The sequence below is a fragment of the Typopeltis vanoorti genome, chromosome 18 (assembly GCF_054136105.1).
Source record: "Typopeltis vanoorti isolate ZY-2024b chromosome 18, IOZ_Tvanoo_1.0, whole genome shotgun sequence".
Classification (NCBI taxonomy): Eukaryota; Metazoa; Arthropoda; class Arachnida; order Uropygi; family Thelyphonidae; genus Typopeltis; species Typopeltis vanoorti.
The window spans coordinates 94550116-94577399 of record NC_143566.1 but is presented as its reverse complement, the minus strand read 5'-3'; the positions used below and the strand labels follow the sequence as shown (position 1 = coordinate 94577399).

The 27284-nt window shown below is 36.4% G+C and overlaps 1 protein-coding gene across 2 annotated transcripts in view; it reads left to right on the top strand.

The window, feature by feature from the left end:
• Positions 1-27284, top strand: part of LOC150096953 (eukaryotic translation initiation factor 2-alpha kinase 1-like) — a 261883-nt gene that overhangs the window by 59926 nt on the left and 174673 nt on the right. For both annotated transcript variants that reach the window (XM_090408147.1, XM_090408148.1), the window contains exons 5-6: positions 8169-8197; positions 21018-21131. In XM_090408147.1, the coding sequence (XP_090264273.1) occupies positions 8169-8197; positions 21018-21131 (143 nt within the window). The remainder of the gene's footprint in view (positions 1-8168; positions 8198-21017; positions 21132-27284) is intronic.

The window sequence follows — 27284 nt, the reverse complement described above, 5'->3', positions numbered from 1 at the left end:
CTGTATTCTACTTGTGTTCATATGTTTACACAAGCTTCATTACCATTCTGCCTTTGTTTCTCTACCTTTTGCATCTTCCTCTTTCTTACCAATCTCCACTGGGCCATTCATCCATATCACTTAGGAATGACATAAAAACATATAGTAAACGTGGGATAGTGTTGCTTATGTCATTCATACAACTATTGATGACATCTTTCAGATCATGCTCATCCCTCCCCCCAACTCTCTTACCACTCACTCCTGCTCTTTCACATTATCTTTCTCAGCTATCATATATGAGCATTCGTTCTCCGCATTGCTTGCTACTTTCACCTTGAGTCATTTATATATTACCTCCCATCCGCTACATTCCAGTCATATATTGCATGCACTCCATCTACTTTAAAAACCCATAGCTTATCCACATAATATAATGAATACATATAGCACTCCTCACAAGACTAAAATCAAAGTGCAAATCAGATCAAGACAAGAAGCCACTCTTTTGCATTCCATGCCAGTCAGAACATATGTAAAACAAAACCTCTGTGTTCATGTTCTGATATATGTCATTTAGAATAATTGAACAAGCATTTTTTCTGATTTTCTGCATGTAATCCTTTATAATCCATCATCATGTAAGGGTGATTAAGAAATGATTATATAAGTGGCCAGGCAAGGCTACCTCTTCAATAAACAGGCTGCAGGATCGAATCCTGCCATGGACATGAAAGTTTGGATTGTCTTTAGGTGGGAGATGAATGTCATTGCCTGGTGTGAGACCACCACCACCTGTTTATTGGAGGCCTGAAGTGGCTTGAAAAAGTTCTATGTTTGGTCTTCTCTAGAGCAGGGTTTTGGATTATGTAAAAGGGGGAAAAATATATATATATATATATATATAAAATTGATAAAAAAAATAGAAAAAAAATCTCTAGCCCATCTATGGTACAAAATACACTATTGGTTTACATATAACCTTTTGTGGGTGGGAGCAACATAAAATATATATAAGAAACATTTAGATGTTTTTTTACTATAGCTGCAAATTTTTGTTAATATTATTCTCAAATTGATAAAATGGCAGTGAAAGTCAAATCATTGCATAGGTCAATGTGGAAGACAAGTAAATGGCATGGATTTTTCTAAAATGGTACAGTGACATGAATGCGGTATGTATGTATGCATGGGAAAATGTCACAGATATTTATGTAGAGGGGTTGAATAAGAGAAAAGAGCAAGTGTGGGTATGTAGGAAGTGCAATATTCTGACGGACCACGAGAGACATGTTTAAATATGAATTTAAATAGTTTAAATATGAGTAGTGAACACAGCATTGCAACTGAAACTTCACTTTGAAGAAGTTTGTGCGAATGTTCAGAAAGTGTGTGTGTGGAAGTGATAGCGAGGATAAGAGTTCTGTTGATGCATACCATGATGTTGATAAACAGAATGCAGTTAACTATAAAGTGGGTGATAATGACATTGAAAAACAGAGTGCAGTTAGCAGTAAGGTGACGAGTAGGGTTGATAGTAAACAAGCATGTGTGACTGGCAACAAAATAGTGAGTAAATGATAGCGAAAAAATGACGCAAGATTTGAAAGCTGAATTAGTGAAGATGAGGTGGATGTGAAATGAAAATGTGAAATGAAACGATAAAGATTGTAGATATGTACAGAAGAGTGAAGAAGATGAAAATGAATGATGTTGATATGAAAAAGATAAAAAAAGACCCACAAGTGGCATTGTATTGGGATTCAATTATTAGAGGTGTGGTAAACAAGAAAATGCACAAGGTTTGCTTTCCTGGAGGTAAAATGAATAAAGTGATTGAAGCATTGGATATGAGGAGTAAGTGAACAAATGAGTTGGTACTGGTAGTAGAGACAAATGACTTGACTGGGAAAAAGGAGAATGTAAGATTGGATATCAAGACGCTGTTAAGGATAAAAGATAATAGGGTGATAGGAAAGGGAGTCAGTGTGTTGCCTGGGTATGACAATGATGAAATGAGGCAGACAGTAAGAATGATGAATGATACTTTAGCGGAAATATGTGAAGAGAAAGGAGTGTAGTTTGTTGATGTGTGTGGAATGAGTTTGAAGGATGAATTGTACTGTATAAGAGTCATGAACTGCATTTGAATGCTTTTAGTGTGTGTCATTTGGAGAGACTGCTGCTAGAAGGGAGAGTAATGAGTGTAGAGAATGAATCTGAGTAAGTAAGAAGTGATGCAAAAGAGCAGGAGAGTAAAGAAGGAGAGACTGAAGTGGTGCTTATGAATGAAGAAGTGGATAGCATGGGTGTAGAGAATGAGAGAACAAGTATGCAAGACAAGCAGGGAAATTGGAAGACTTAGGATGGACAGGGGCACACAGCGTGAGAAAGGTTGATATCCAAATGGTTGTGAATGTGTGTGTAGACAAAAAGATTAGGGGATGGCCTGGGATGTAGGAGAAACAATTGCATTTGAATAAGGTTCTGGGATGAGTAAGGAGAAAAAGAAATGTATGGAGAAGTCACATCTGATAAATGGTATCAGTGAAACTTGTTATAGATCAAGGAATGAGCTGCTATGTTTGTATGTGAATGCTAGAAGTATCAGAAACAAAGGAATGAAATGGTTGCATTGATTGAGTTCATTCACTCAAAAATTGTTGAAATAAGTGAGACATAGTTGGATAACGATAACATCTTGAAAAGAATAGAGATGGGAAAGGGCTGATGTATTTTGTGAAGATAAACAGAGTAAAAATGGAGGTGGGCTATTGATGATAGAAAAAGAGTTACATCCATACAAAATAGAGATGCAAGGGGGAAATAGTGGCAGTGGTTTTGAGGGTATATTGTGAGATAGAGTTGAATAGAATGAAGTACTTAGTCAGATATTGCTATAGACCTGGCAACGTGGAGGGTAGTGACCATGAAATGTGTAAGCAAATAGGAAAAGAGTGAATCAATAAGGATGATTTTAATTATAGCAATATAGATTGGAATGACAAGATATCAACCACAAGTAAAGAAAATGAGTTCCTCGAGTTTTTGATGGACAACTATCTCGGGCAGTATGGAATAGAGGCCTCCAACATCTATGTTCCAAAGATGGGATGTAGATGTTGGAGGTCGAGGATATAAGAGTTATTAAGTTTATCGTGGGTAAGGATCTAAAATTTAGAGGACACATTTTTGACAGGACACATTGTCAAAAATGTGAGGGCAATATGGCGAATTCTAGCCATGATGAGGAAGACACCGACTTGTAGAAGCAAGGAGATTCTGTCGTATAAGGCCTTGATTAGGCCATATATGAACTACTGCACAAATTTGGTCACTGATTTTCAAAAGGATGAAGAGATATTGGAAAGGGTCCAGAGGCAATCAATTAAAAAAATGAGTGTCTATTAGGTGATGAGAACGCAACAAATACAGATGATAAGATGGAAAATAATGTTATTAATGTCGAACGTGTGGGCATCAAAATATAGAGGAGCGAAATGGATATTAATAAGAAAATAGCATGCTTAAATGTTATCCTTCGCAGAACAAAGCATGTAATTGAAAAATTGCACAAGTGGGAAGAGTAAGCAGGGCTGAAAAAGACAGAAGTAGGAGTCTGAAGGAATAATGAAGACCGATCGAACAAACAAAAAAAACGAGTTAAGTAGAAAATTATGTATGGAGACTCAGTGGTCAGGGGAATACTTAAAGAAAGTATGATGACAAAATCGTATTTCCTGGGTGCAAAATTCATGCTAATAGCCATGACACCCGGATGCAAAAAGGTAAATCAAAGGAAATGATTGTCTTGCTTGGTACAAATGATTTGAGAGGCAAGACATATTCTATGAGAGAGGATGTAAAGGAGTTGTTAGAAGAGCCAAAACTGAAGAGCAAGAAGGTGAAGGTTGTAAGTCTCCTACCATGCTATGATAGAGGCAAAACTGAGGAGGAGATTGTACAAAAGAAATGACTTAAAATTTGTGGATTTGTGGTCTCTGTTTAATGGAAAGAAGGATTTGTACAATGCTTAATGACTGCATCTAAGTAGTTTTGGTGTTAAATGTCTGGAGAGAGAGAGAGTGTGCTTTGTTCACCTAGCATGCTGATGTGCAAATTCAGGTAAACTTAAGCAATTAGGGTGGAAGCAAGTGAGTTTGTCTAAACGCACCCATAAGCTAGTGAATGTGAGAATAACCAAGTGAGGAATCTAGTCTCTCAAGCAGAAATATTGAATATTGAATAATAACCCACCTTTACTTTCTGAATTTACTTCATTTCAGAAAGTAAAGGTGGGTGTGGGACTAAAGGGATGCTGCAGTTTCTATATAACTAATGCCAGAAGTATCAGGAACAAGAGCGGGGAGTTTTTGGCATTGGTTAGTGCAACCTTGGCAGTAGTTATAAGCATTAGTGAGACTTGACTAACAGCAGATGATGTAGTTACAGGGAATAATTCGAAGGGTTGTTTAGTATTTTCAGGAAAGATAGGATGGGGGGAGGAGTACTGCTGATGATAGCAGATGAATTGTAACCAAAAAGAATAGAAGACAGGTGGGAGGGTGGCTGTTCATTTGAAGCAATCTGGTGTGAGATTAAGGCCAGTGAGACAAAATATACAGTTGTTGCTATAGACCAGAGTTCAACAGATGATCTGGAAGACATGCATCGCCAAATTGATACAGGTCGAGTGATTATTATGGGTCTTCTACTATGGGGATATAGACTAGAAGGAATAAAGATCACATGGCAGGAAGGAAACATAATTTATACACCTGCTGAGAGATAATTACTTAAGGCAGCATGTGGTGGAGGGGACTAGAGGTGGGAAAGTATTGGACCTGGTCATAGGATCAGAAGAGCTATCCATAACCAAGGTGCCAACATTGCCTCCAATTGGTGAAAGTGACCATGCAGTGTTGACTTGGAAGATTGTAAAACATGAGGAATATTCTATCAAGAAAGAACATTTGTGGAACTACAAGGCAGGTGATTATGACATGCTTAGGAAGAAGCATAAATCTGTGCCATGATATAAAACAATGCAGGGTAAGGATGTTTGTAGTGCATGGGATATAGTTAAGGGTCATCTAGAGGAAGTAGTATTAAATTGTATACCTAGGGTAAGGAGGGATAATCGGGTAGGAGTTAGATGGATGAGTAATATCATTAAGCATGAACTGCAGAAGAAGAAAATGCTGAGTTGGGTATATAAAGAGAAAGGTGACCAGCAAACTCATGAATAGTATAAGGCTCAGGCAAGAAAGGTGACCAGCGTGCCAAGGAAGGCAAAATCAGATTACGAGAAGAATCTAGCTGAGCAGGCCGGAGGAAATCCCAGAAAGTTCATTTGTCATGTGGCAAGTAAGATGAAGAATGACTCTGAAAGAAGATAGAAGTGGATAAAATAGTTGAGTTACTGAGTGACCACTTTACAAAGGTATATCATCCTAGTGAAGTTACTGCTTTAACCTATGTGATAGACACTAATGTGGGAACAGAGGTGGATGAATTGGAGGGTCTTAGGATATTGCAGAATCTCAATGTAAATACAGCTATGGGATTAGATGGAATATTAGCGAGAATGTGCAAGGGAACTGGCAGTGCCTTTGACTAGGCTCTTTAGTGTAAGTCTCAGCTCTAGTAGAGTTCCAAGGTAGTGGAAAGAAGGCAAAATAATTCCTTTGCATAAGGGAGGTTCTAAGACAGCAGTAGCAAAGTATAGACAAATCAGTATCGCAGGCATGTACCAAAAGTACTAGAAAAATAGGTGAAAAAGAAGATTCAAGAATAGGTAGATAAAAATGTGATACTGTATGAGGGTCAACATGACTTTGTGAAGAGTCAGTCATGTGTTAGCAATTTACTAACTTTTTATAATAGAGTAACAGCTGAGTTGGATAAAGGAAATGGCTACACAATGATTTCGCTGGATGTTGCAAAGGCATTTAACAGAATACCACATTGAACTCCGTTATACAAATTAGAACAAATGGGGATGGATATGACTTTGGTTGTGTGGTTAAGAGGGTGACTGATGGACAGATATCAAAAAGTGGTATGAGGAGGGGCAGAATCGAGGTGAAAACAAGCGACTAGTTGTGTGCTGCAAGGTTCAGTGCTGGGGCCATTGCTGTTTAATTTGTACATAAATGATATAGAAAATAACTTCAAAGGAAATATTCAGTCGTTTGCTGATGATGCAAAATTAGATAGAGTAATAGTTAATCAAGGCGATGTGGAGAGTTTGCAGGCAGATTTAAATAGGCTGTCGGTATGGGCAAATGTTAATGGATGTCAGTTTAATGTCGAGAAATGTAAATTTATGCATTTTGGAATAAATAGATCATAAGCTGTGTACTCTATTTTGATGGCATTGTACTCTAGGAAATAGATGAAGCTAGAGATTTAGGGGGGATGGTAGAGAGAGAGAGAGAGAGAGAGAGTTTAGAGGATATATTGCTAAGGTAGCCCATAAGATTATTTGGCTATTGAAGAACACATTAAGAAGTAGGGATAAGGCAGTTGTTATTCCTCTTTATAAGGCCTTGATATGCCCACATCTGAATTACTGTGCTCAAGTCTGGTCTCCTGGGTTTTTTGGTGATGAGGATGCAGTGAAGAGATGACCAAGATGCTGAGTGGCCTGTGGAATGTTCCCTATGAGGATAGATTGAAGATGTATGGATTGCAGAAGTTTGTTGATAGGAGAAAAAGAGGCAATATGATAGAAACATTTAAGTTGTGTGAGAGATTTTATAGGATAGATGCAGGGGAAATGTTTCAGCACTTGGCTAGAGGGACCAGAACAAGAGGATCATCCCTGGAAGTTGAATAAGGGTGTGGTTAGTAGGTGTTTGAGGACTAGATTTTTTTTGCTTGGAGAGTTGTGAATAAGTTGAATGTGCTGCCAGAGTCAATTTTGAGTGGTTTGTCTGTTAATGGGTTCAAGGAGAGGTATGATAGATTGTGTGGATATGTTACCGCTAAAGCTCGAAAGCCATTAATGTGCACATTTCCTAGCTAATCTGCAGATTAACTGATTTGCTCCGTTAAGGTGCGGAATCAAGGGTTTTCCGCATTTTACCTAGGTAATGTGCACATTAACGGCTTCCCTATCATTAAAGTTCAAAAGTTTGTTTCTCTCATTTCCTTTCCCTACTCCTTCCCCCCCTCTCCCTCCACTTTTAGTTTGGTTTCGCCAATGTCATATGTTTTGCAAATTCATTTCCTTAATTGTAATAATATTTTAAACCGTTTGATTCTTTGTATTATAGTTTTTTAATTGATTGATGATTGATTCTATCAACTAATTTGTTGATTATTTGATTGTATTAACTTGATTCTTTAGATATCGAAAAATAAATAAATAACATTATGTTAATTTAAGCGTACAGAAACGTTGCTGTTGTTCCAGCAAAGATCTTATTTTCACTTTAACGAGTGCCTAGTAGGTAATGTGCAGATTATCTAGATAATTTGCAGATTACCTAGGTAATTTGAGAAATGAAACAATTTTCGGCACTTTAACGGATCACCCTAGTTAATCTGCACAATACCTAGATAATCTGTAGAATAACTGATTTCTGCACTTTAGCGGTAACAGATATATTGAGTCTCTCTCCTGCAATGAGTCTTTGGACTCCATGGAGGTGCCCATATAATAATAATAATTAAGGTAGTTTCTGATCTCTAGAATGTTGAAGAAGAAAGGTTGAGAAGAAGATGCAGTTTACAGCGTCTAGTGGTTAGGAGGAAGCGGGATGATATCATATCATCTATAGAGATGTACAAGTTGGTAAGGGGTTGTTATAGGATTAATGTTGAAGTTTTTCATAAAATGCTGCGAGATGGGGGAGAACAAGCCGTCATTCCTATAAGTTTTATAAGGAGAGTGTGAGTTACGGAGTGAGAAGCAAGTTTTTTGCTTGGAGAATTGTGAATGATTGGAATATATTGCCTGAGAGCTTGGTGTCTGCAGAGAATTTGAATGTGTTTAAGGCACAGTATGCTGAGCTGTTTATATGACAAAGAATCTCCTAGGCTAAGTCTTTGACTCTATGGGGTCTTAGGATATTATGTTTTTTTTTAGTCTGTATATAATTAAATGAAACAGGCACTCATCTTACTATTATTGCCTAATATACTCAGGGTCTAATGTTAAATTTATTTTGTTTTTTTCCTAGCTGTTTGTCAAGAATTCAGGAATCTTGATGTAAGTTTTCTGATTAAATCATTATAAGTATGCTTTTTTTTTACAAGTTATTAATTTGAGCACTATTAATGGTATTAAGAACAGCACACAAGAATAAGATATTATATATTACCACTATTTTGCTATAATTACTATGTTGATTATCTTTAGGTACAAGAGTAATATAAATGCCAAATGTTAAGATAAAGATGCACATGCTAGCAACATAATATTTAATTGAAATATTTTCCAGTTTCTTTCCATAACAATTTAAGGTGGCCAGCAGTTGCATAAGGGGGGGGTTCCTCTTATTACTCTTTCTTAAATGTCTACCATATCTCTCCTTAAACACATTTTCTAAAGATACATTCATTCCTTGCCATGCAATGAGGAACTGGATCAAAAGGAGATCAGTGCTGCTTGGGCACCTATTCAAAAGCTATCTAGAAGAGCAGTCTGAATGTATTCCAAGTGTCAGGAGGTTAAATAAGGTTGGTATGAAATGCAGGAATGAAGAAGTCAGGCATGCAATGCAAGAGGAGTACAAAGATCAGGTGAAGAAAGTGACTCACTTGGTAAGGATAACAAAAGTGCAGTTTGAGTAGCAAGTTTGCTAATGAGGTGGTGGGGTTGAACCCTCAGTTCTTTCAATATGTGGCCAGTAGAAGAAACAATGATTATGGAAGAATTATACTGGTTACAGAAAAATCAAAAACTATGGCCTTTAAAGGACAAGATCCAGCAAGAACTAAAATAATAATAGATAACAACATCTTAGAACTGGTGAATTCATTTAACTACCTTTCATTTTCATATGTGATCATATGAAAATGAAAAAGATATAAACATAAAAATTGCAAAATATTTAAAAATAACAGGTGTAATTAACTCTATATTTAAACTAAACCTAGTTCAAAAACAAACCAGACTAAAAGTATACAATACATTAGCCCTACCAGTCTTAATGTATGGAAGCGAAATCTGGACAATAAAACAAAAGACAAACAAAGATTAACAACAGCAGAAATGAAGTTTATGAGAAAAATTGCAAAATTATACCCTATTTGATCACAAAAGAAATGAAGAAATCATGAAAGAATTAAACCAAGAACCAGTAATAGAAAAAATTAAAAAAATATAAACATAAATGGATGGAACACGTTCAAAGAATGAAAACAGAAAGATTACCAAAACAAGCCATTAGGAAAAAAAAAACCAGGACGTCCTCTTAAACGATTCAACGATGACTTCTAACGCCAGAACAGGACACGTTAGGCCTAAATCCTTCATATGCATGATGATGATGACAGAAAATGGTAGATTAATAACCACTGAGGAGAATATAATTGAGATCTTGAATAAGCAATTCATACAGGTGAATGTAATATGTAGAACTTTAGAGCACTGGGAAGACAAGAAGAGCTACTGATGGTGAGTGAGCAGCCAGCATGTAAAAAATTAAGTAAACATGATGTTAATAATGTTGAAAATTTATTTATCACTAGGTTAGACTATAATAGATTTAGTTTAATCCTTTATCCCAGTGAGAGCAAACAAAGTTTGCGCCTGAAAATATCTTCAGGACTAAATATAGTGTTGTACTATCTTATCCAGTAAGTAGTGCAACACCAAGGCAACTCGTGGCAAAGGTGGAGCAAGCTACCAGGCACTTCTAACCCAGTATCTCCCATAATGCAAAACACATTTCCTATGTGGATATGTATACTGTTATGCATTAAAGGGATTGGCCATCTACCCAGACTAGTTTCGACCTTTATTGAGGTCTCTTCAGTGGGAGCCAGGCCCAGAGCTGGAGATACCAGGCAGAAGCAGTAGCAAGTCATCTGTGCCTATGGGAGTTGCCAAAAGGTTTATCACCTTTTTTAAAAATTACTCTGGATTTAGAGAAAGATGTTGAAAATTTATTTATCACTAGGTTAGACTATAATAGATTTAGTTTAATCCTTTATCCCAGTGAGAGCAAACAAAGTTTGCGCCTGAAAATATCTTCAGGACTAAATATAGTGTTGTACTATCTTATCCAGTAAGTAGTGCAACACCAAGGCAACTCGTGGCAAAGGTGGAGCAAGCTACCAGGCACTTCTAACCCAGTATCTCCCATAATGCAAAACACATTTCCTATGTGGATATGTGTACTGTTATGCATTAAAGGGATTGGCCATCTACCCAGACTAGTTTCGACCTTTATTGAGGTCTCTTCAGTGGGAGCCAGGCCCAGAGCTGGAGATACCAGGCAGAAGCAGTAGCAAGTCATCTGTGCCTATGGGAGTTGCCAAAAGGTTTATCACCTTTTTTAAAAATTACTCTGGATTTAGAGAAAGATGTTGAAAATTTATTTATCACTAGGTTAGACTATAATAGATTTAGTTTATAAAGGATTAAACTAAATCTATTATAGTCTAACCTAGTGATAAATAAATTTTCAACATCTTTCTCTAAATCCAGAGTAATTTTTAAAAAAGGTGATAAACCTTTTGGCAACTCCCATAGGCACAGATGACTTGCTACTGCTTCTGCCTGGTATCTCCAGCTCTGGGCCTGGCTCCCACTGAAGAGACCTCAATAAAGGTCGAAACTAGTCTGGGTAGATGGCCAATCCCTTTAATGCATAACAGTATACATATCCACATAGGAAATGTGTTTTGCATTATGGGAGATACTGGGTTAGAAGTGCCTGGTAGCTTGCTCCACCTTTGCCACGAGTTGCCTTGGTGTTGCACTACTTACTGGATAAGATAGTACAACACTATATTTAGTCCTGAAGATATTTTCAGGCGCAAACTTTGTTTGCTCTCACTGGGATAAAGGATTAAACTAAATCTATTATAATGATGTTAATAAGGCTGTATAACTTTTGATATATCACCATGTGTTTTGAGGGAATGTTCCAGAGAGTTAAGGTAAGCTAGTTCACATACTAGTTTCACATGAAGTTTACATTGGGCCATGTTCCAAAGGAGTAGAAAGACAGCAGAATTGTTTTGCTTCATGTGGAAAAGGTAATAAGACTAAGACTTCAAATTACAGGACAGTTTGTGCATGTGGAGACGTGGTTAAATTTTTGGAGAATATAGTAAGGACCAATATTCAGAAGGTGGGATAACAATAGTATAATTCTCTTTGTTAAACAGCATGAGTTTGCTAAAAGAAGATTATATTTTAGCAGCCTATTTATTATGACGAGATGACAGTGCACTGGAGAGAGAGAGATGCTAAGAAGATTATATTTTAGCAGCCTATTTATTATGACGAGATGACAGTGCACGGGAGAGAGAGAGATGCATGCACAGTGGTTTATTTAGATTTTTCAAAGGCTAGATTGCCACATGATGAGCTGGTAATTAAATTGGAACAGATGGGATTGAATAGTAGATATTGGTGCACTGGATTGGAGATTGGCTGTCTGATAAGTACAGCAAGTTGTTTATTGGGAAAGAAGAAAGTCATTAGTATACCTGAAGGATCTGTTTTCGAGCCATTATTGTTTAAGTTATATGTTAATGATATTGGGAAAGAACTGAGTGAGGATTTGCAGTTTTTTCTGTTTCTCCCACTCACGAAAAGTTATAAACCTATAGTACATTTTTTTTGTACTGTGGGCAGAAAAGCAGATAACCACTTGACCAACAAGGTTGCCAGTTGTTTGCAGGCAATGCAAAGTTGATCCAATGAGGAGAAGAGCAGATGTGGTTTTGCCAGAGGACTTGAATAGACTAGATGAATGGGTAAATGAGTGGGGTTACCACCCCAGTGTGCAGAGTGTAAGGTTTTAAAATTCAGGAAGCTGAGATGGATGCAGCTTATAATTGGTAGTGATATTTTAGAGGAGATAAGGGATCTGGATATATTGGTGGACAACCTAAAATTTAGGGGACATGTTGCTAAAATTGTGAGGACAGCACAATCAATGGATTCCACCAATGACATGGAGGACATTGCTGTAAAAGTAAGAGTTGTTTCTTTTTCTATTGTGAAATGTATTTTTGGATGTTGTTTAAGTGCACCAAAAATGTATTTGATGTTTTTAGGTGATAGGGTTAAATAACAAACTCATCACTAGCAAATCATCATGTGTAGAAAAATTCAGCCAGATTGTTAGTTTTTGTACTGTTGTGTTGAGTGCATGGTTTTCTAGATCTATATTGATATTGGCTAGAGAGAGAGGAAAAAAAATATATTTTGTCCCTCTGGATTTTATGCAGTGAAGCATTGTAATCTCTTTCTTGCTTATCTCCAGATGCCTGCACATATGCTTACCTACATCCCTCCTTCCCCAATAACCTTACTTTTCCAGATTTTGCAGTTTCATTCTCTCACTGAATAAAACTTTGGCCAGACACCTCACTCCACTTTCATTGAAATTAATCCATCAGGCATATATAAGGCATTTTGTTTATGAAATTTACTCCATTCGTCGAAAACTACACACTGCTTTCTGTGCATTGATTTGCAATCCTATCTCTTCTCATTTCACTCCTATCATACAATATACCTCTAGACTTTATTCTTTCATTCTTGTATTGCACTTCTGTGAGTAACTCATCTTTTAAATCATTTATACCTGCTAAAATTATTGTCTTTTACTTTCCTCTCTTTACATTCTAACATCTTTATCTTCACATCAGGAGAATATGATTTCATCAAGTATTACACCTGATTCTGGAATTTAAAGATGTTAGAATGTAAAGACAAATAATTTTAGCAGGTATAAATGATTTAAAAGATGAGTTACTAGCAAAAGTGCACTATATTTTTATATGCTCTGCAATACTCTTATATGCTCATGTGTCTTTTCTCTCACTTCTTTTTTATTCTTTTCTTCTGTGCCATTTCCTCAATGTTTTTTCAATTGCTTAAGGTTGCACTTTTTTCTGGGAAAGACTCCTTGTAAGCTTGCCATTTCTCTTATGGTCATCTTGCAGTTCTTTTTGTTTTCTGCCAATCTTATGTTATCATTCTTCTATCCCGTTCCATTCTTGTTTCATTCATCTTCACTAACTCTTACATTCTTCTCTTCATTCTCTGGCACTTGCGATTGTTTTCCTTTTTTGGTCACAAACATTCACCATGCTGCTATCAGGCTTTTGTCACATACTTTTGGCATTCATTTTTATGAATGCCACTTTTGACACATACTCACAATTTTCATCCACAAACCTCTCATCCTCATTGATTATTTTGTGAACAATGATGTTTTGGCTGCCATTATCCTATTTATACTTTTGCAGTTAATTGCACCATAATAATATATGACAATTAAGTTTGTAAAAATATACACTGATTCATAGTACCACCACCACTGCACACAAAGGTAAAACTATATTATCAGCTAAATATAACATCAGTTATCCAATATTGCTAATTATTAAAAAAAATTGTATCCCTTTTCCGAGAGACATTATTATTATTATGCTATAATTGTTGGTGAGATTAGCAACACTACTGCCAGTTGATGAGAATGATTGAGGTACTTGTTTGGGAAGTGGTAGCATAAGAAATGGCTGCTGCCAAAAAAAATTGATATATTTGGAATTATAAAGTGGGTGATAATGGGAGTTCTGTAGTCAAATAGGTAGATGAGTTGTGCAGAAAAGATGTTGACAGTGTATGGAAATTCATAAGACAGTATCTGACACAGGCAACTTATAACTGAATACCAAGGTTTAAGCAAGGAAATAGATGAACAGTGAAATCAACACAAGCTGTGTTGAATAAGAAAATGTTATGGAGGAGGTGCAAAACAGATGGTGGCAGTACGAGGAGTATAAAGTGCAGGCTAGGACAGTGACAAGCACGATAAAGAAAGAAAAATTGCTGTATAAGAGGAAATTGGCTGCTCAGGTCAAGGTTCATTTGAATTCCTCTGGCAAGGAAGAGGAAAAATAATTATGGCAGGTTGGCACTGGTGAATAGTTATGGTAGCAGAGTGACCATTGCAAAGGATATGGGGATATTATTGAATGAGCACTTTATCAACATTAATTATACTGATGTAAATGATGCCATGCAGTATGTAGAAGAGACAAGTATTAGGAGAATTGGAAGTAAAGGAATCAAAGGTGTATCAGGTGTTGATTGGTTAAATGTTTCATTCTTAGGAACCTTACGGTGGGTAAGGTTCCTAAGAATGGAAAGAGGGAAAATTAGTACCACTCCACAAGCATGTTCTAGGACAAAAAATTCCGATTATAGACCAGTCTCTATAACTACAGTTGTAGGTAAACTATTGGAGAGTTTGGTTAGGAATGGAATATAGGATTGGGTTGATGAACATATTCTTTATGATGGTCAGCATGGATTTGTAAAGGGTAGGTCTTGTTTTAGTAATTTACTTGCATTTTATAAGATAATGAGTTTGTTAGATAAGGAGGAATCATATATTGTACAGTGATATTCTTGGACTTTTCAAAAGTCCAAGATTGATTTGATTGATTAGATTACCACATAATAAGTTGGTGTACAAGCTGCAGAGGATGGGAATGGCATCATACACATTATACTTGCTGGTATCACTCTGAATGATACCAGCAAGTTGTGTATGATGGAGCAGTGTTTTTTTTTTTTTTTTAAAAATTAAGAGTAACCAGTGGCATGCTGCAGGGTTCTGTTTTTGGGCCACTGCTGTTTAACTTGTTTATAAATGATATATCATGTGGACTGACTGAGGATATTCAGTTGTTTGCTGATGATGTAAAGTTGAGGAGAATTATAACTGCTGATGTTAATTCTCTTCAGGAAGATTTGAGTAGACTTTTCACTTGGACAAAGGAATGGGGTTGTAGTCTTAATATTACTAAGTGCAAAGTGTTGCATTTTGGAGTACAGAAATATAAGACTATGTACTATATTGATGGTGCTCTTCAGCAGGAAGTGGACGAGGTTTAATATTTGGGAGTGATAGTTCACAGTAGACTGAAATTCAGAGGGCATATTGCAAGTGTTGCAAAGGCTACACGTCGTAGTGCTGCTATGATAAGAAGTACTCTAACATGTAGGAGTAAGGAGGTGGTTGTGCCACTGTATAAAGCACTGGTGAGACCACTAGACTGTCATACTCAGATTTGGTAACCTGATTTTCAATTTGATGTGGAAACATTGAAGAGGATCCAGAGATGAGTGACTAAGAAATATCAAACTCTGGAATGTTGGTTATGGAGAGAGGTTGAAAAGATGTGGATTGCATAGTGTGGCAGATAGGAGGAAAATAGGTGGTATGCTACTAATCCTAATGTACTCTACAGATGAGAGTCGTTTTATTCTTTCCTCTGATTCTAGATGATGCTTCATATGGTTGTAAAAGTGGTACTGCTTACCATCGCAAAAATGTTTTTGAAAGGCAAAGCTGTGGTCATGTCTGTTATGCTTAATGGACACACCAAGCTACAAGTGCTGGAAAAGGGACTATAACTGGTGAACAATATTGCAACGAAGTTCTTCACCATCATGTTCGATTTTTCTGTGGCACTGTAGGCGAAGAATTCATTTTTATGGATGACAATACCACACCACATCGTACACGAGCAGTGGAAATACTTCTGAAACCGAGGATATGAATTGAATCAAGTAACCAGCATGCTTTCCAGATCTCAACCTCATAGAACATGTTCGGAACTCAATAGGAAGATGCATTACTGCTTAAAGTTTCCCAATAGGAAACAAACAAACCAAGCTGTAGCCTTTCTCTGAAGGAGGAGTTGGCTAGTTTGCTTCAATAACTCCTGAATTACTTGGTGGTGCTAAGCATGGTTTTACAGTTTTGGGTGGACATTTTCCATACTGGAATGTGTCTCCAAATACTTTTCTTTAAGCTTTGTACATTAATTTCTTAACTACATCTTAGGAAATTTGTAACTTTTCGCCAAAAACATATTGCAATCAGGGCCAACCTTGGAATTTTACCGCCCCGTGCAATAGCATATTTTGCTGCCCCTTCCCCTAAAAAAAAACTCTTTTAACGATGTCTTAAAAGCCATGATATTAAGCTAGGATTCAACATCTCTGATCATAAATTCTAAATAATCCCATTAGCAAATGAAAATTCATAAATTAATGAAAAATTATCATAAACTATATTTTTTACAGAAAGAGACAATGAACAAATTCTACCGTTAAAGGGTTCATTGTCTCTTTCTGTAAAAAATCAGGTAATTAAAATCGCATATTACTAATATCGACATTACTGGGATCGCAATTAGAAGTACTTGCCGTGAGGCTGAGAATTTTTGATTTTGGTCCTTTTGCTTATTTTCTCTTGTACTACAGTGTCAGTTTTTAGATATTTAGCCGATATTCTGAATATCGCGTTCTTTTTTTGATTTTTGTTTGCGATATTCTGCACATTATAGTTCTTTTTTCTTTTATCGGGCATATTGGAATGGTAAAATTATTTTAAAAGCCAAATCAAAAAAAGTTAACAATCACTGCACAACTGTATTTATGTATTTTGATTCTATTTCATCATCATAATCAAATTCCTGCCATGCACCCTCAAGGGGTGTACATAATATGATAGTACTACATGAAAAAAAATTACATCATTACTAACTTCCTATCTACAATTTTCCTCCAAATCAGTCTGTTACTTGTCAAGACTCCAACATTATCAGATCTTATAATTCTATCGTTTAAGGCACTTTGTACCATATCAATCCACCTATATCTTGGTCTATCTCTGGGTCATTTTCCTGCCAACCTGGCAGAGAAAACACTTGTTTTGCTAATCTTTCTTCGCCCATTCTTTTTAAGTGACCATACCACCTGAGATTAGCTCTGCTAACGCATTCCTGGATGCCGACAATGTCAAGTTCTTTCCTAATATCCTCGTTTTTAATATGATATTGCCATTGATGCCATCTGTTCGTGCCTATAATCTTTTTCAGGACTCTCATATCTGCGGTCTCCAGTCTTTGATCAAGTGTTTTACTTCTGACCCAGCTCTCAGATCCATAAGTTAAAACTGATTTGAACACTGTCTTGTATACAGCTAATTTAGTGTTCCGACTAATTTCTCTCTTATTCCATATGAATTTAATCAATTGACTTCCCACCATACCAGCTTTGCTGATTCTGTTGTCTATTTCTATATTTAATTTACCATCTTCACTAAAAATCGTGCCTAAGTAGCTGAAATGTTTTATTTGTTCCACAGGTTCTCCATTCACAACACAGTTGATATTTTCAATGATTCTTCCTATTTTCATTGTCTTTATCTTTTTAATGTTGACCTTCATACCATATCTATTACAACAGTTATTCAATTTAGTCATAATCTTGCAGAGGATTTATTTAGAAGTATAACATCATCCACATAAAGCAAAGAGCTGATATTAACATCTCCAATTTTGATATCATGTTTAATACCACTTTCCTTCATAATGTGATCCATATAGTTAATGATTAACAGAGGAGATAATGTACATCCTTGTCTCACATGAGATTTAACATTAAACCATCTTCCTGTATTTCCTTCAATTCTAACTGCTGACTTACAGCTCAAATAAAGACTAAGTATTGCCTGATGTAATGCCCCATTGACACCATATAACTGTAGCGTATTGAATAGCTTCTCTCTTGGCACCTTGTCATATGCTTGTATAAGTATACTTGCATAGATCTTGCCAGGAACACTCCGTAGGGAAATACCTCTGTAATTCTCGCATTCAATTTTATTTCCCTTTTTATATATGGGTACTATGGGAGCTCTACTCCAGTCATCGAGAATTTGTCCCTCTGTCCAGGCTTTTTGAACTATGCAGTGCAGCCACTGTAAGACTTTTATACCACCATACTTCGGCATTTCTGGTCGAATATCATCTACTCCTGCTTGCTTTCCACATTTCAAGCCTCTGATGGCTTTTTCCACTTCAAGTATGGATATGTATTCCTGACTGCATGCCTGATCAGTATTTTTTACCACTGTGCTGTCATCACTGCTTGTTTCATTTAGCAGTTTTTCGAAGTAATTACTCCATACTTGAATATCTTTTTCTTCTGTTTTCATGTCACCTTTATCATCTCTAACTCCCTTTACAGCACTCTTTCCTCCATTCCTAAGTTTCTTCAACAACCTCCAGAATATTTTGCCACCTTCTTGATATTTATTTTCTATATTTTTTTCTTGCCAAAGTCCTTCCCATAATTTTTGTTTAGCTAGTTTTACACAGTGTTTAGCATTCTTGCATTTGTCTCTGTATTCTCTAAGAGCACAAGCTGACTTATTTGCCAGGAACTTTTGATATGCTTTCTTGTTTTCCTTCACTGCCTCTTTAACTTCCTGTGTCCACCATGGAGTTCTAATTTTTCTGTCCTTGCAGACAACTTCAAAATATGCCTCTCTAGCTGTATCAATCAGGGCTTTCTTCAAGGCTTGCCACTGAATCTCCAAGGTTTGATTCCTGTTCTCAAACTCTTTCATTTTTTTTCCAATAAAGTTTGTGTATTTTAGTCTGCAGTTCACATCTGAGAGCTGCTCAACTTTTATTTGCTTTAAAACTTTCTTACATGTTATTCTTTTCAATATGAAATTCAATTTTATCCTGCTCAAGACTAAATAGTGATCACTTCCAATTTCAAATCCTCTGTACACTCTGGTGTCCTGCACCAGGGAGAAAACATCACTATCAACAATAACATAGTCAATGAGACATTTCTTATTCCTTGCCTCTTCTCTCCATGTGCATTTGTGCACATTTTTATGTTGGAACATGGTGTTAGTAATAACGTCCATGTCCTGAGCAGAAATCCAACCAATATTTGCCATTATTATTAGCTTTGCTCTTTTCTTCAAATTTTTCCAAAATATTTTTGTATGTCTCGCAATCATTTCCTACTCTGCTATTTAGATCGGACCAACTTTTCCTTTTTCATTGTGTCAGTTGCTTTTTCTAAAGTCTCAAAAAATTCCTCCACTTCTACCTTAGTAGAACCTTCTGTGGGACCATAGGCACAAACAAGTCTCATTGTCCAGTTCCCCATTCTCATATTTGCCCACATTACTCTACTTGAGACTGACTGCCATTCAAGAAGATTAGCTTCATATTTTGTTGAATACTATGGCTACTCCTTCTTTTCCTTGATTGTCATTGCCTGAATATAACATTTTGTATTTCTTGCCCAGAAAGATCTCACCAGATTTTGACTTTTTGTTTCAGTCACCCTTATTATGTCGATCTGGTACTTATCTAATTCCTTAGTTAGCTCCATTTCTTTGCCATTCAGGCTTCTTATGTTGATAGTACCAATCTTTAACTCTGGTGATGTTGAGTTGGGGTTTGTTTTCAGATTTGTTCCAGTAGCTGACTTTTGCTGTTCACCCTGGCGAAAACAACAGATCCTTGTTTAACTGGGTGATGTCCCAGCCTGCATGAAATTTTGTCATGTTGTACCATCATTTTTTATTTTGTTTTAACCAATAAAAATACAATTTGGTCGGCTAAATCCCAAATTGCCAGCCAATCCTCGTTCGTTCAGTATCCAAGTAGATACCCAACAGGGTGCACCACGAGAAGGTGAGGATTGGACATTAGATCAGAAGCCCTGGTTGGTTCTCTGCATTCCTTTAAAGGCTATCTGGAGGTCTCTTCTCAGTTATATAGCTTTGACCCTTAAGCACCCTGATTCTATTTCTTGAAGTAAACGATCATAATGAGATAAAACAAATTATCTCATTACGATTGTTTGGTCTCATTGGTTAAATGAGATTTACCCTCAGGTCAAGGTCAACACACGGCCAACAATGTAATCGGAAATAAATGCAAGATCTAAATCCCAAATTGCCAGCCAATCCTCGTTCGTTCAGTATCCAAGTAGATACCCAACAGGGTGCACCACGAGAAGGTGAGGATTGGACATTAGATCAGAAGCCCTGGTTGGTTCTCTGCATTCCTTTAAAGGCTATCTGGAGGTCTCTTCTCAGTTATATAGCTTTGACCCTTAAGCACCCTGATTCTATTTCTTGAAGTAAACGATCATAATGAGATAAAACAAATTATCTCATTACGATTGTTTGGTCTCATTGGTTAAATGAGATTTACCCTCAGGTCAAGGTCAACACACGGCCAACAATGTAATCGGAAATAAATGCAAGATCGAAGGTTTTCTGCTATTGTCACGTCGTCTGATATTAACACTGACAGTGCGATATTAATCCAACATAATATTACGTTATTTTAAATGATTATGGTTTTTAAAAAATGTACAATACAGTGAAATTTTATTATGTAAAAATTTAACTAATGTCATCCTGAAATCTGGTTTCAACTGAGAAAAAATAAATGACTTTTTTATGATTTCTTTTTTGTATTGTTTAGGCCAATTTTGCTGTCCTCAAACTAGTTGTCCTGTGCAAATGCACTTGCATTGTCGGTAGAGCTAGCCCTGATTGCAATTTAATTTGTAAGAAATTTATAGCACATTTTTTGTGTATAGTAGATGAAAACTTTTTCATATAAGATAAAAATGTAGTTCATCCTTAGGCTTTTGGACTCTAGTGTATTTAATCACAGGAATAACGAGTGTTTCCACACCAGGGGTGCCTCTCAAGATTAGAGGCAAATTTTTCTATATTCTGTTGATTGGTCTCATTTATGTTTATCAAATTTCATATTGCCACACTTTGTCCCTGCATAATTGTACCTTCTCTCCTAGTAATTCACTACATACAAACAAGATTTGCTCATGTTAAAGAGATGTGATGTTAATAACAAATAGTTGACTTCTTAATTTTTTTATGAATGATCCAATGCAGAATGTGTGTATGTGTACATGTTTGAATAATGAACTCTATTTTTGTATTAATTTAATGTTTTAACCCTTCTTCTAGTTTATTGATGATTCTTACGATAGAGAAGAACTACATTCAACAAGAATTTATTTTCATTCACTTTTTCTGGACTTTTTTTTGAATGTGCAACGAACGCAGCTGGACACTTCTTTGGTTAGTTAAACTTTTTAAAAATAATTTTATGGTGTTTGTAAAATAAATCAAATATTTATAGTTTTGAAATGTTATTTAAATATATTTTCATAATGCTTATTTTGTATTTTCAAAATGTTTATTTTATTGGTTATTTAAATACATACATACATACATCTTCAAGGCCCACCTTTCCTAATTGGGTTGTGGGGGCAGCAGCTGCAAAAGGAACTTCCAGTGGTCATGATCCTCTGCCACCAAGCTCAGGTGTTCTGGTGGGATTCCCAAATGTGTCCACCCAAGGTTTTTGGATATAATCTATGCATCGAGTCCTTGGCCTCCCACCCTCTGGCTTGGCAAAGAGGGCCTGCTGAGGGAGCCTTTCTTGTGTCATTCTGACCAGATGCCTGTACCAACGTAACTGTGATCTCTCAACATGGAGAAGCAGCAGTTGAGTATCGAGTTCCCGAATTGCAGAGCTTCTGACTCTGTCAAGTCTTGTCAGCCCCGCAACCCCTCGAAGGAACCTCATTTCAGCCACTTGGATTCGTGTCCACATTCTTTCGGTCATTACCCAACTCTCATGACCATAGGTGAGGCTGGGGACATAGACTGTATTGAAACAGCCAGCTTTGCCTTCTGGCTTAACTCCCACTTCAATACTACTGAATGGCCAAGCTCCCGCAATATTGCACTTGCTGAACTAATTTGAGAACTCGTGAATATGGACCCAAGTATTTAAACTTTTCCACCTGCCTCAGTGGGACTCCACTTACATGTAGAATGCACTGGGATGGTTGTCTTGAGACCACAGATGTTTTACTTTTGGCCACACTGATCTTCATTCCGGCTTCTGCATAAATCTGTGGAAGAGCTAAGCAGAACTAGGTCATCTGCAAAAAGCAGACGTCCACTGCTACCTCTTCCAATTCACACACTCACTGCCTCTACTGTGCCTATCAATTGTTAGCATTTAAATGGTTATTTAAATGTGGTTTCAAAATTTTATTTTTGATTGATTAAATGACTATACACATAAATTAATAAGAAAAAATAAGGAATTTAATATCAGCTATTAAATATCATCAAAGGGAATATATACAAAGAGAATGGAAAATGGAACTTCTAGATGAAGTCAGAAAGGAATGAATAAAGAAAAAGTGCTTCTTTTCTGCTGCTATCTGGTGCCACTAGACGTTACTATTAGCAACCCATGGGAATTAAGAACATAATGGTTATTTTGCATTTTCACAATGCTTATTATTTTACATCATCAATCTCCTGATATGTACCCCTAAGGGATGTCAGGTTACTATGACAACACTACATGATTAAGTCTACATCATTATTAATCTCCTATCAACAATTTTCTTCCAAATCAGTCTATTACTTGTGAGAACTTCAATATTGTCATATCTAACATTTCGTGCTTCTAAGGCACTTCTAGCTAAATCAATCCAGAGGAAGACCACGTAGACCTTGGTCTTCCTCTGGATCTCTTTCCTGCCATCTTGTCATCATATATCTGCTTTGCTGCCACATTCTTGAATGCTAATAATGTCAAGTTCCTTTCTAATATCTTAATTTTTAATATGATTCTGCCATTGATGCCATCAGTTCATTGTCCTGATTATTCTCAGAACCCTGATATCTGTGGTCTCTAGTCTTTGATCTAGTGTTTTATTTCTCGATCCATAACTTAACACTGGTTTGAACATAGTCTAGTATACTGCTAGTTTGGTGTTTAGGTTAATTTCTCTCTTATTCCTTATCAATTAATCAGCTTGGCTACGTCATACCAGTTTTGCTTATTCTGGTCTCGAGATGTAACTTGCCATCTTTGCTAAAAACTGCCTAAATAGCTGAAATATTTTACTTGTTCTATAGGATCTCCATTCAGAATGCAGCTGATGTTTTCTATGCTCCTGCCTACTTCCCTAGTTTTGGTCTTTTTATTCCTGATTTTCATGCAAAATTTGTTACAGCTGTCATTCAGTTTAGTTAAAGAATCCTGGGGCACTTAGAGTACATAATCTGCATAAAGCAAATAACTAAGTATGGCATCTCCAATTCTTCTCATATCAGGCAATTTTATTCTAATAAAATGCTACTTTCTTTCATAATGTGCATCATATTGTCTTACTCTTGATTGTACAATAATCCATCTTCCTGTCAACTGCTGACTGAGAACTTAAATATAGACTATATTGCTCTGTATAATGTTCCATTCACCACCATATATGATTGAAGTGTTTTGAAAAGCTTTTCTCTGAGCAGGTCTACAAAACTTAAGTACAGATCCTTGACTACCTCTATTTGGCCTGAACCCAGTTTGTTCTTCTCCAAGTTTCTCTTCCACAATCTTTCTCAATCTCTTTCCAAGTATGCTTGCAAAAATCTTACCTGAAACACTTAGTAGAGAAGTTTTTCTGTAATTTGCACGCTCAGCTTTTTTTTTTTTTTTTTTTTTTTTTTTTTTTTTTTTTTAGATGAGTACTATCAGTAGTCTGCACCAATCATTGGGAATTTGACCTTCTGATCAGGTCCTCTGAATTATGCAGTGTAGCCACTGCAAAACTTTCATATCTCTATACTTAAGCATTTCTGGTCCAGTATCATCTAATCCATCTGCCTTAACAGATTTCAAGTTTTTCTGTCTCAAGTATCGATATGCACTCTTCTTTGCATTCCTCTTGAAAATTTTCTAGTATGGTTTGTAACTGCTCAATTCATTTAACAGTCTTTCAAAGTAATTACTTCAGACATCTAGGATATCCTTATCTTCAGTTTTCATGTCACCTTTATCATCTTTGATTCCTTTTACAGTACTCTTTCCTGTATTTCTAAGCTTTTCAGTAATCTCCAGAACATTTTGCCACCTTCCTGTTATTTATTTTCCACATTCTTACCAGTCTTCCCAAGACTTGTGTTTAGCTACTTTTACACATAGCTAAGCTCTTACATTTGTCTCTGTATTCTTTTAGGGCATCTGCTGACTTATTTGCTAGAAACGTTTGGTAAGCTTTCTTCTTTTCCAGGACTGCTTCTTTAACTTCTTGTGTCCACCATGGTGTTCTTATTTTTCTATCCTTGCAGACAACTTCACCACATACCTCCCTATTTGTTTCATTTTTTCTTCAATAATGATTGTATAGTTTAGTCTACAATTTGCCTTTAAATGCTACTCAAATTTAATTCTTTCTAAAATTTCTTACATACAGTTCTTTTCAATGTATCCATTTTTTTTTCCTGCTTAGTACTAAGTAATGGTCATTTCCAGTTTCAAATCCTGTACAATCTTGTATCCTGAACCAGCATGTTGATATCACTATCAACAATGATGTAGCTAATGAGGCTTTTCTTATTTTTTGTGTCTTTTCTCCATCTGAACTTGTGCACATCTTTATGTTGAAACATGGTGGTAGTAATGACTAGTCCATGTCCTGAGGAGAAGTCCAGTACAGGCAGCCATCGGTTTACGGCTCACTTCTATTCCTGAAAAAACGGGCGTAAACTGAATCGGCATAAAACAAACCCAATTTTAATGGGAGGTACAAAGATATGTTCCGTGCAGTCAAAAAATATGCACATGAGGTATGTGTAACATTATTATATTTAAAGTTTTGATAATACATACATATATATTTGTTAAAATAAAATTATTAATAACGAAAACAAAACAAAATTATAATTCTTTTAAGTCTTCATTGGAAAGCGGTTTATCATGGCTCTCTAAGACTTCTGTCACATCTTCAGCTGTAATATTGTACAATCCCACCTCTCACGCAAGCTTGGTAACGTCTTCAATAACATTCTCCTCTTGCTCTAATTCCTCGAAGTTGTGCATAAATGCTGGAAGAAGTTTTCGCCATGCTCCTTTTAAACACTTTGCTGACCCTTCGTTCTAAGCTGCCTTGATGTTGTTAATGCCCTTCAAAATATCGAATGACTGCCAATAGTCTTTAATAGTTTTTGCTGAAGTGTCTAAGACTCTTACCATTTCCATAAATGTTATATGGAGGTAATAGGCTTTGAAGATTGGTATAATCCCCTGATCATCGGTTGCAAAAGCGATGTTGTTTTTGGGGGCATGTAAACAACCTTGGCATCCAATGGTTTTCTTACTTCAGCAAGGTTTTGAGGATGTCCAGGGGCATTATCCAAGAGAAGCAATGCCTTGGCTGGCAAATCATTTTCTTTATAGAAGCGAAGCATGGCAAAAAAATAATTTGTGTACCAATCTATAAAAACGTCTTGTGTAACCCAAGCTTTCTTGTTCCATTTCCAATAGACTAGCAGCAAGGTGTGTGGTGTCTGTGAATGGTACACCAACATTGGTTTAAGCTTCAAAGTTCCAAAGACATTTGCACCCAATAAAAGTGTAAGTCTATCTTTCTCAGCTTTAAAACCTGGAGTGGAAAGTTCTTCACAGGAAATGAAGATGCATGATGGCAATTTTTTCTAGTAGAGTCCAGTCTCATCAACATTAAAAATGAGATCAGGAGGATAACTTCCTTGTTCTACACAGTCTTGAAATTCTTTAGGAAAAGCAGCTGCTGCCACAACATCTGCACTTGCCACCTCACCACATAATTTGACACTATGGCACTTACTTTGAGACTTAAATCTCATGAATCAACCTTTGCTTCCTAAAAATGTTTCTTCACCTCCATCTGTCTTTTTAAGATCCTCAAAATTTGTTTTTGCTTTCTCAGTTATAACAGCCTACATCAGAGGAATGTTTTTCTGATTCAAGTCATCCACCCATAATGATAATAATTTTTCCATTTTTTCATGAAGTTTACCCCTGCTACAACTTGCATGTTTTGCATTTAGTACTGCCATAGATTTGCACAGACTGTTTTATTCTATCTACATTTTTCATAATTGTAGTAACAGTCGATGGAGGTAAGTTCATACTTCTACAGACATTAGCAAGTGTCTACCCATCTTTCATTCTTCAAATCACCTCCATCTTCTTTTCAAGTGTGATTGATTTCCGTGCCTTCTTAACACCAAGTTCTGCTAACTTTTGTGCACTTCTTTTATTAGACATGGTATGTAATTACGTACTTTATCAATTTAAATACGTATGTATGTAAAAAAAAAATTAAATAGAACAATTAGGTAGATTCAACAGTAAAACTAGGTTTGATACATATACTTCATAGTAGCTCAGTAAATACTCAAACACTAGAGTGCCTGCTAGACAATAACAGGCATCCAGCATTATTGTGAATCGACATAAAATGAACTGTCATAAACCGAGGGCTGCCTGTAGATACTTTCCATTATTATCCGCTTTGCCCTTTTCTCCAAATTTTCCTGAAATGTTCCTATATGCCTGGTGGGATTCATTTCCTCTTCTGCTGTTCAAATCCCCAACAAAGACAACTCTTCCCATTTTCTTTATGTCAGATGAACTGTTCTAATGACTCAAAAAATTCCTCTACTTCTTCCTTAGAGGAACCTTCTGTGGGACCATAGGCACAAACAAGTTTCATTGTCCATTCCCCATTTTGAAGTTTGCCCACGTAACTCTACTTGAAACTGCCTTCCAATCAAGAAGTTTATCTTCGTGTTTGGTATTAATGCTATCGCTACTCCTTCCTTGATCATTATTACCTGAAAATATTTTATACATATTATTTAGTAAGATCTCCTCTGTTTTTGTTGTCTTTGTCTCAGTAATGCCAATTATGTCCATGTGGTGCTTTTCCAATTCTTCAAGTTCAATTTTCTTTCCATTAATACTCGTTATATTGTTGGTTCCTATCTTCAATTTTTCTGATGTCTGGTTTATTCTTCTTCTTCTAGATGTTAGGTTGGAGCTTGTTCCAGTGACTAAATTTTTACTTTCATCTTCATTGAAAACAGCAAGGGCCTTGTTTAACTGGGTGATGCCCAACTGGCATGAAATCTCATCATGTTTTACCATCATATGCATTTGTGGTTCTAACAAAGAGTACAATTTGGACAGCTAAGTCCCAAATTGCCAGCCTATCCTCGTTCATTCAGTACCCAGTAGATACCTACTAATGGGGTGCACCACGTGAAGGTGAGGATTGGACATCAGGTCAGAAGCCCTACAATTCTCCTCATTCCTGATAGGCGATGTGGAGCTCTCCTCCCAGTGATTTAGCTTTGACCCTTAAGCGACCTTTATTATTTTAC